The sequence below is a fragment of the Pseudochaenichthys georgianus genome, chromosome 7 (assembly GCF_902827115.2).
Source record: "Pseudochaenichthys georgianus chromosome 7, fPseGeo1.2, whole genome shotgun sequence".
NCBI classification, from domain to species: Eukaryota; Metazoa; Chordata; class Actinopteri; order Perciformes; family Channichthyidae; genus Pseudochaenichthys; species Pseudochaenichthys georgianus.
In genome coordinates this window covers 29286356-29297337 of record NC_047509.1, presented here as the reverse complement: position 1 = coordinate 29297337, position 10982 = coordinate 29286356, and the positions used below count along the sequence as shown (strand labels likewise).

The following is a 10982-nucleotide window of genomic DNA, read 5'->3' as shown; positions in this document are numbered from 1 at the left end:
ACCCGTCCAGGGTGACTTTCTTCCCCAGGAATTAGTGTCTGAAAGCTGGCTAACATTACTTTAAATACAGTGTGCACATGGCTTTATTACCCATGAAATAGTGTGTGAAAGCTGGGTGACTTTGATGTGAATTTAAGGAAGATATGGCCATTTCATCCACACCTCACGACTCCCATTAAAAGTGATTGAAATGTACAGGAATCTGTCCATTTCAATCACATTTGATGACCCGTCCAGGGTGACTTTCTTCCCCAGGAATTAGTGTCTGAAAGCTGGCTAACATTACTTTAAATACAGTGGTGCACATGGCTTTATTACCCATGAAATAGTGTGTGGAAAGCTGGGTGACTTTGATGTGAATTTAGGGAGGGAGAGCAGCAGCAGCAGCCGCCGCAGCAGCAGCAGCCGCCGCCAGCAGCAGCAGCAGCAGCAGCTGTGACCCTGGCGGAAATACAATTGATTGTTTTAGCCAGGGAATAAGTGTTAGAAGGGCGGGTAAAGTGGTTCCTGCAGCTCCTCCATGACGGTAATAATGATTAGAAATCATTTACAGGGCAGAAAGCTGTTTTTAAAGTGAAAAAACGATTTGAAACCGTTTGAAATGACTGGCGGGTGCTGATGGAAAGCAGGCGGAAATACATGGATTGTTTACCCAGGAAAAGGTGTTTAAAAGGCGGGTAAAGTGTCCCTGCAGCTCCTCCATGACGGTAATAATGATTAGAAATCATTTACAGGGCAGAAAGCTGTTTTTAAAAGTGAAAAAACGATTTGAAACCGTTTGAAATGACTGGCGGGTGCTGATGGAAAGCAGGCGGAAATACATGGATTGTTTACCCAGGAAAAGGTGTTTAAAAGGCGGGTAAAGTGTCCCTGCAGCTCCTCCATGACGGTAATAATGATTAGAAATCATTTACAGGGCAGAAAGCTGTTTTTAAAAGTGAGAAAACGATTTGAAACCGTTTGAAATGACTGGCGGGTGCTGATGGAAAGCAGGCGGAAATACATGGATTGTTTACCCAGGAAAAGGTGTTTAAAAGGCGGGTAAAGTGTCCCTGCAGCTCCTCCATGACGGTAATAATGATTAGAAATCATTTACAGGGCAGAAAGCTGTTTTTAAAAGTGAAAAAACGATTTGAAACCGTTTGAAATGACTGGCGGGTGCTGATGGAAAGCAGGCGGAAATACATGGATTGTTTACCCAGGAAAGGTGTTTAAAAGGCGGGTAAAGTGTTCCTGCAGCCCTTTAAATACAGTGTGCACATGGCTTTATTACCCATGAAATAGTGTGTGAAAGATGGGTAAATTTGCTGTGAATTTAAGGGAGATATGGCCCTTTCAAACAGGGAGATGTACAGGCCTTTATTACCCACGAATTAGTGTCTGAAAGCTGGCTAACATTACTTTAAATACATGGTGCACATGGCTCTGTTACCCATGAAATAGTGTGTGAAAGCTGGGTGAGTTTGATGTGAATTTAAGGAAGATATGGCCATTTCATCCACACCTCACGACTCCCATTCAAAGTGATTGAAATGTACAGCACTCTGTACATTTCAATCACATTTCCCGACCCGACCAGGGTGACTTTCTTCCCCACGAATTAGTGTCTGAAAGCTGGCTAACATTACTTTAAATGCATGGTGCACATGGCTCTGTTACCCATGAATTAGTGTGTGAAAGATGGGTGAGTTTGATGTGAATTTAAGGGAGATATGGCCATTTCATCCACACCTCACGACTCCCATTCAAAGTGATTGAAATGTACAGCACTCTGTACATTTCAATCACATTTCCCGACCCGACCAGGGTGACTTTCTTCCCCACGAATTAGTGTCTGAAAGCTGGCTAACATTACTTTAAATGCATGGTGCACATGGCTCTGTTACCCATGAATTAGTGTGTGAAAGATGGGTGAGTTTGATGTGAATTTAAGGGAGATATGGCCATTTCATCCACACCTCACGACTCCCATTAAAAGTGATTGAAATGTACAGGAATCTGTCCATTTCAATCACATTTGATGACCCGTCCAGGGTGACTTTCTTCCCCACGAATTAGTGTCTGAAAGCTGGCTAACATTACTTTAAATGCATGGTGTACATGGCTCTGTTACCCATGAATTAGTGTGTGAAAGATGGGTGAGTTTGATGTGAATTTAAGGGAGATATGGCCATTTCATCCACACCTCACCACTCCCATTCAAAGTGATTGAAATGTACAGCACTCTGTACATTTCAATCACATTTCACGACCTGTGTAGACTGGCTTTCTTACCCATTAGGTACACCGACAAAGCCACCTCTTCGGGGCCGCTCCAAGACCCCCAAAACACGGACGCAGCAGCCCCAGCATCTCTCCCTGACATGAGCAAACAGGTTATTTCAGACTTCCATGACATACCCCGGGGAAAAGCACCTCTCTGTGGCCGCTCCAAGACCCCCAAAACACGGACTAAGGAGCTCCAGGATCCCTCCCTGCCTTGAGAAAACAGGCTAGTTCACACTTACATTACGTACACCGACAAAGCCACCTCTTCGGGGCCGCTCCAAGACCCTCAAAACACGGACGCAGCAGCCCCAGCATCTCTCCCTGACATGAGCAAACAGGTTATTTCAGACTTCCATGACATACCCCGGGGAAAAGCACCTCTCTGTGGCCGCTCCAAGACCCCCAAAACACGGACTAAGGAGCTCCAGGATCCCTCCCATGTACCTCCAGAACCTCGAGCACCTTGGGTCCCCGGGCCCCCGAACTTAAGCACTCCCCCACGGACTAAACCAAGATGATCACACCCTCAAGAATCTCGTGCCCCTGGGAATCTTAAAGGGGGGTCTACTTTGCGGTGCTTTACCGTCCGCCCATCAGCACCCATAGTCGGCCTTCCTCACAGCAGCAGCACCCAACCTCCATGGAGGATGTTTCTCGTGCCCCTGGCTACACTTAAAGGGGGTCTACTTTGCGGTGCTTTACCGTCCGCCCATCAGCACCCATAGTCGGCCTTCCTCACAGCAGCAGCACCCAACCTCCATGGAGGATTTTGCTCGTGCCCCTGGCTACACTTAAAGGGGGTCTACTTTGCGGTGCTTTACCGTCCGCCCATCAGCACCCATAGTCGGCCTTCCTCACAGCAGCAGCACCCAACCTCCATGGAGGATGTTTCTCGTGCCCCTGGCTACACTTAAAGGGGGTCTACTTTGCGGTGCTTTACCGTCCACCCATCGGCACCCATAGTCGGCCTTCCTCACAGCAGCAGCACCCAACCTCCATGGAGGATTTTGCTCGTGCCCCTGGCTACACTTAAAGGGGGTCTACTTTGCGGTGCTTTACCGTCCGCCCATCAGCACCCATAGTCGGCCTTCCTCACAGCAGCAGCACCCAACCTCCATGGAGGATTTTGCTCGTGCCCCTGGCTACACTTAAAGGGGGTCTACTTTGCGGTGCTTTGCCGTCCGCCCATCGGCACCCATAGTCGGCCTTCCTCACAGCAGCAGCACCCAACCTCCATGGAGGATTTTGCTCGTGCCCCTGGCTACACTTAAAGGGGGTCTACTTTGCGGTGCTTTACCGTCCGCCCATCAGCACCCATAGTCGGCCTTCCTCACAGCAGCAGCACCCAACCTCCATGGAGGATGTTTCTCGTGCCCCTGGCTACACTTAAAGGGGGTCTACTTTGCGGTGCTTTACCGTCCGCCCATCAGCACCCATAGTCGGCCTTCCTCACAGCAGCAGCACCCAACCTCCATGGAGGATGTTTCTCGTGCCCCTGGCTACACTTAAAGGGGGTCTACTTTGCGGTGCTTTGCCGTCCGCCCATCGGCACCCATAGTCGGCCTTCTTCACAGCAGCAGCACCCAACCTCCATGGAGGATTTTGCTCGTGCCCCTGGCTACACTTAAAGGGGGTCTACTTTGCGGTGCTTTGCCGTCCGCCCATCGGCACCCATAGTCGGCCTTCTTCACAGCACCACCTGCCCTGCTGGAGGTTCACACTTTAACTTTTTTTACCCTCTTCTACCTTACAAATCATCCCACACTTGAGCACTCCTCACTCGGACTAAACACCTACATGCTACCACCAGAACCAGAATATCGTGCCCCTGGGGATCTTAAAAGAAGAAAACCCATAGTGGGATTAAAAACAGAACACTTAGTAATTTTAACAAACTTTATTTACAGTAATATTGACAGTAATAAATAAATTCAAACAGGATATAACGTATTTACAAGGGGACTGATTACAACAACACACTGCATATTTACAAGTTGATCACTGGCAACAGTGGGTGAAGTTGGGGCAGAGTATGGCACCCTCTCTTCACCCATGTCTGAGGGGTTGTGTTCGGCCAGTGACTGGTCCCTCTTCGGGACATGTCTTGGTAGGGAGTCTTGGTAGGGAGCCGGGCTGTGCTCCTCTCCAGAGTTGTCACTGTCGATGTCAATACCCGCAAAAGTGTCTTCATTTCCCCCCTGCTGCTGCTGCTGTCGATGCCGCCGCCGCTGCTTGAAGTGACTGTGTGAAGAGCAACCGAATGTCCGCAGCCTCCTTCAAAGAAGGATTATTCGCGTAAAATTTGTCCGCAGTTGCAGTGTTGTGACACATGAAATCACTCACTCTTTGGCGGTTGCCTTTGTCTTGAAACCTCTTCGCATTATCGGCGTGGACTGTGCGGAGGTCGGTGAAGTTAATGGGACTGCGGAGCCCCACATCAGCCCATGCCAACCTCAGGGAGTAGGCAAGCTTCCTGAACGGGTTCTTCCCCTCTGTGTACAGAAAGTAACGGCTCTGGGTGCAGGTCAGCGTACCCTTAATTTCCAGCCACCTCTTCATCCATCCAAATTCTTCTACGGTGAGGTACAGCTGCGCCTCCCCGAACGCGTTGGCCGTCTTGTGGTTACTTACCTGTTATGACAGAGATAGAGAGTGTCAATACAATGTCAATCATGCATATAACTGCCAGAATAAATACATTGATTAATAGCACTCACATGAACCAGGTAGCCGAAGGCAGTGCCAGTTGTATCCGCCTTTCGGACCTCGGCGTTGGTCATGTTGGAGTAGACCCCCGGACGGTGGCCATAAATGCAGCTCCAATGAAGAGTCATATACCCATAGAGCAGTGTCCGGGTCGCGGTAGTCGGATTGCTGGCCATCACATCCAGGAGCTGAGGGATGCGAGTGGTGGTCGAAGTCAAGCATGTCATTAGGTCGTTGTGGCTCGGCAGACCTTCCATCTTGTCACGCTTCACTTGCATCTGGTGGATAAGTACTTTTCTCTTCAGGGACTTCAGGATGGCAACTACTTCCCGTTTGATTAAAATCATGTCCGTTTGGCTGAGCCTGCTCCCCTTGCACGGTGTGTCGGCCATGTACTTGAGAAAGTGTGATATATTCTTGATGTAGAAGTCGGAGGTCGTGACCTGAAGGCTTGACTTCATCAGGCTCCGGGACCACCCGCGTATCCTCTTGAGATCCCTCAAAAAGAGCCAGTCAGACAGGCGATTGAAACCGTGTGCCATGAAACTGAGGAACGACTTCACTCTGCTTAGTTTGGAGACTGTGTTTTCCTGGAGCCTCACTGGTGGGTCGATACCTGCATAATGCTCCCGGTATCCTTGCAGATACTCCTCTGTGAAATATAAACAGTACTTTAATGACAACACATGATGTGTTACAGAAACTGCATGTGTCACATAGCCAAAACACTTACCCATGATCCGTGGGAATGTTATGTCCCGCATTATATTTCCCCGGCCCCTGCCCCGGAACCAGGGGGAATTTATGGGAGGGGAGGTTGACGAGGCCTCGGTATGGATGGATGCAGGCTCTGAGGAGCTGGGTGAATGGGTGTGAGAGCCAGTGGGGGACTTGCTGCAGGCGGGAATGGGAGACGTGCTGCAGGCGGGAATGGGAGACGTGCTGCAGGCAGGAATGGGAGACTTGCTGCAGGAGGGACCTTTCGACTTGGACAGCCTCGTTGGTGTCGACTCTGGTCGGGGTCGTTTCTTCAGAATGACCCGCTCTCGTTCCTCCCCATCGAACGCGGGCATGTCCCCGGCCCGCTGATCCATCCTCTGTCGCTTGTCCTTTATCCTCTGCTGCAACTTGCAGCGCAGGGATTTCACCTCAGCAGCATATATGTCCCGCTGAGCCCTCACTGCGTTAGCCTCCAGCCTCCATTCTTTGCAGTCCGGGTTGTCACATTCATTCACCGGGGACAAGGGTGGAGGTTGTGACAGTATATCGTCGTCTGCCACCGTGTCAACAGCCCAAGCGGTAATCATTTCTATTGTGGGGTTTGTCATTCGGAGTTCATAAAGCTCCTTCTTGGCCACTGTCATTTTCATTTGATTTTGAACCACATGTAGTTCCTCCCGGGCCAGCTCAACATGGTCTCTGGCCAAGTGGCGATCCAGCCTTGTGCCGTGGTACTCGCATCCCAGAATGGTACAGGGATGGAGCCTAATGTTGGTCCGTCCGTTGGCCAACAACAGCAGAATTTTTCTTTCATCCAAGTTACGCACACCATGGTTCCTCTGTAGGTGCTTGCTCAGGGCACGGTAGGAGCTATTGCAGATCGGACAACGGACCGCCATCCGACCTGTATTCTTGAGCATTTCGGTACCGGAAAATGTCACCAGAATCGTGGGTAAAAAAGAAGGAAGCGTGAAAAGACTCACGAAAGACGCACTCAGCTTATTTTCAAATCTGTGTTTGTTTTCATTTGCATCATGGTGCGGTGTCCCATTTAGGCACTCGTTAGGCGGGCAGAGATCCCTGTAATCTCCCCTCACGTTCCTCCAGAGTCTGATTCTCCCAAAGGATACCCGACAGTTTCGGGTACGACCCAGAGGGCGCACGGTGGACGGCCAGGGCGAGGCCGCCACACCGCGCTGTAGTCAGGGTCCCGGTGAGGCGCAGGACGGAGCACCCGGCAGTAGCCTCCAGCAGACCCCCGCGCGGTTCCCTCATCCCTCAGAAGAGGTGGAGAGGCGGAGGGGTGGGTCTTTTCATCTGCTGGCGGGTTGCCGGGATAACAGTATCCTCCGGGGAGGCATTGAACCCTTCTCAACTGCCCCCCGGAGGAGGCAGGGGAGTCAGGTACCCAGAGGGTGGACGGCCAGGGCGAGGCCGCCACACCGCGCTGGAGTCAGGGTACCGGTGAGGCGCAGGACGGAGCACCCGGCAGTAGCCTCCAGCAGACCCCCGCGCGGTTCCCTCGTCCCTCAGAAGAGGTGGAGAGGCGGAGGGGTGGGTCTTTTCATCTGCTGGCGGGTTGCCGGGATAACAGTATCCTCCGGGGAGGCATTGAACCCCTCTCAACTGCCCCCCGGAGGAGGCAGGGGAGTCAGGTACCCAGAGGGTGGACGGCCAGGGCGAGGCCGCCACAACCAGAGAACCAGAAAAAAGGGGTGAAATGGGAAAAAAGTACCCCAAAATAGTGTTCCATAAGGCGGGTAGAGTCCCCTGACAACTCCCCATACCTTTCTCCAGGGTGGGAACAAGTTTAAGTCAACTTTTGGAAGAACCAGAGAAAAGGGTGAAAATGGATAAATTGTATCCGAAAATAGTGTTCCAAAAGGCAGGTAGAGTCCCCTGACAACTCCCCATACCTTTCTCCAGGGTGGGAACAAGTTTAAGTCAACTTTTGGAAGAACCAGAGAAAAGGGTGAAAATGGATAAATTGTATCCGAAAATAGTGTTCCAAAAGGCAGGTAGAGTCCCCTGACAACTCCCCATACCTTTCTCCAGGGTGGGAACAAGTTTAAGTCAACTTTTGGAAGAACCAGAGAAAAGGGTGAAAATGGATAAATTGTATCCGAAAATAGTGTTCCAAAAGGCAGGTAGAGTCCCCTGACAACTCCCCATACCTTTATCCAGGGTGGGAAAAAGTTAAAGTCAACTTTTGGAAGAACCAGAGAAAAGGGTGAAAATGGATAAATTGTATCCGAAAATAGTGTTCCAAAAGGCAGGTAGAGTCCCCTGACAACTCCCCCTACCTTTCTCCAGAGTCGGAAAAAGTCTAAGTTAACTTTGGAACTTTGGACTTTGGAAGAACCATAAAAAGGGGTGAAAATGGATAAAATGTATCCCAAAATAGTGCCTCTTGAGGCGGGTAGAGTCCCCTGACAACTCCCCTTGCATTCCTCCAGACACCAGTTTGAAAACTTAAAGTTTTGTGAGAACCATGATTGGGGGTCCTCCAGGCAACAATTTCATCCGATCCAAAGTGCTCATGAGGCGGATACATTCCTCCATGATTTCCCCATCATGTGAAAATAGCTCGTTTTTTTCTAAGTGCTCTCAAAAACCGGGTTTCCGATTTCGTGCAGATGGTAGCTTGGAAAAGATGAATGAAAATTTTGGACGGAGGAGGGGAGCTCTCGTTTCCCCTCTCCGTTGTAAATTGCAACGGGGGAGTGCAAAAGTCTCCGGGGCTTCGTTCCGAAGCGCCGAAGACTTGACCCCCTCCCCCGTTGGCACTTAGCCGTTTTTCAAGAATTTTCAAAAACTTCATTTTTGATTATTTTAACATATAATTGACCGTTTTCTTTACTTTTTTTTGCTTTCCACGGGTGGAGGCACATGGCAGGCCGCATATGAGCTTCCAAATTCGGCCTGGAACGTCCGGGAATTATGGGTTAAGCTCCATATACTGACGACTCCCATTAAAAGTGATTGAAATGTACAGGAATCTGTCCATTTCAATCACATTTGACGACGCATGCAGGGTGACCCTGGCTACACTTAAAGGGGGTATACTTTGCGGTGCTTTACCGTCCGCCCATCAGCACCCATAGTCGGCCTTATTCACAGCAGCAACACCCAACCTCCATGGAGGATTTTGCTCGTGCCCCTGGCTACACTTAAAGGGGGTATACTTTGCGGTGCTTTACCGTCCGCCCATCAGCACCCATAGTCGGCCTTCTTCACAGCAGCAGCACCCAACCTCCATGGAGGATGTTTCTCGTGCCCCTGGCTACACTTAAAGGGGGTATACTTTGCGGTGCTTTACCGTCCGCCCATCAGCACCCATAGTCGGCCTTATTCACAGCAGCAACACCCAACCTCCATGGAGGATGTTTCTCGTGCCCCTGGCTACACTTAAAGGGGGTATACTTTGCGGTGCTTTACCGTCCGCCCATCAGCACCCATAGTCGGCCTTATTCACAGCAGCAACACCCAACCTCCAGTGGAGGATGTTTCTCGTGCCCCTGGCTACACTTAAAGGGGGTATACTTTGCGGTGCTTTACCGTCCGCCCATCAGCACCCATAGTCGGCCTTATTCACAGCAGCAACACCCAACCTCCAGTGGAGGATGTTATCATGCCCCTGGCAACACTGGTAAACACTGGTAACATATGTCTAGCCGCTGACAGGAACTTGACATCGGAACTTGACATCGCATTTCCATTGAGCGGACTCCCGTACATGGGAAGGGCAAGTCCCACGGTACCTCCGTTCATAAGGCTGACATTTGCCTTACACTTAAAGGGGGTCTACTTTGCGGTGCTTTACCGTCCGCCCATCGGCACCCATAGTCGGCCTTATTCACAGCAGCAACACCCAACCTCCAGTGGAGGATGTTATCATGCCCCTGGCAACACTGGTAAACACTGGTAACATATGTCTAGCCGCTGACAGGAACTTGACATCGGAACTTGACATCGCATTTCCATTGAGCGGACTCCCGTACATGGGAAGGGCAAGTCCCACGGTACCTCCGTTCATAAGGCTGACATTTGCCTTACTTCAGTTCTAAATCAAATGAGCCAGACAGGAAACCCCCTTTAACCACTTGCTTATCCTATTATTTTGATCAAAGTTGTGTTACAAGCAGGTTAGATCTGTAATGAATTAAAATCAATATTTAAAGACGCAATATAAGTTAAATATATTGTTAAGGTAATTACTGTTTTATTGTGAAGGCATCTCTGGCGGACAGCGGCCTTTGGCTTTTATTTTGAAAGGCCGTTCCGGAACAGCCGTGTTCCTAGAAACACGGCAACTTGACAATCGTTCCAATGCATTAACTATAGTCGTGAAAGAGACAAGGAGGGGGAAGGCGTGTGGAAGTAAGCAATGAACTTAAAATGCCACCAATCCTGTTCTAACGTGATGGCGCACATTGAAAACCTAAACGGGCATAAGTACCCCTGTCTTTTGTACCATTACATTTACCAACATAAAACAAGGTCTTTACTAATCAACAATGACAACCTACAGACAGCTTATTTATTTAAATATACAAGCCTTTTCTTTATCCCCCTTTTTGATTCCACTTAAAATCAATCTCTTAATCTGTTCCCATTACTCCCTGGAATTTCAGAATTGTCTTTACTATTCTGACGCAATATATTGACTTCGCTTTTATTTATCTGACTTAATTAACGTGCTTCCCCCCCTTTCAGCCACTAGATGGCAGCAGCAGAGCACAAATGAGCTTCACTCTTCTGAGCGAATGCCTGATTACCACAGACAATCGCTCACACAGGTTATTTAGGTAAAAATCACACAGATTTATTCCCCGTACAGTTTGTCCGGCCTGATAACGTGTTACATATGTCGTCACGCAGGACTCTCTGCCTACCTTGCGATCAACGTTATGTTTACGTCAGCCTTTCAAATTAATTTTTACAGACAAGGGAAACGGGAGCCGGTCTCGTCACAATGTAGGTGACGTTAGCGCTCTCTCCCAAGGATTTAACAGAATAGCAGTCCATTGATACTTTCGCTTATTCGATCTCAGACTGCTATTTTACCCCCAGTTATAAACGGCGGACCGATCTTAAATATCGACCATCCAGGTTTCGCCGTCTGGGACTTGCACCCAAAACTCACGAACTGCACCGCTCCTTCGTCACTTCAGGACTAAACTACCTGAAGATCCACGCAAACTGCTCTAATTTCTTGTTACGCAGGACTCTCTATACCTGACGATCAACGTTCACGTGTTTTATATAACTTTCCTAACATGGTATAA

General features: G+C 49.4%; 1 protein-coding gene across 1 annotated transcript; it reads right to left on the bottom strand.

Moving 5' to 3' along the window:
• Nucleotides 1-4150: 4150 nt before the first annotated feature.
• On the bottom strand, nt 4151-6371 carry LOC139434114 (uncharacterized). Its single transcript, XM_071203630.1, has 3 exons — nt 5708-6371; nt 4986-5626; nt 4151-4899 (listed from the first exon to the last, which is right to left on the bottom strand). The coding sequence occupies exons 1-3, from the start codon at nt 6342-6344 to the stop codon at nt 4456-4458; spliced, it is 1722 nt and encodes a 573-aa protein (XP_071059731.1). The 5' UTR covers nt 6345-6371; the 3' UTR covers nt 4151-4455.
• Nucleotides 6372-10982: the final 4611 nt, after the last annotated feature.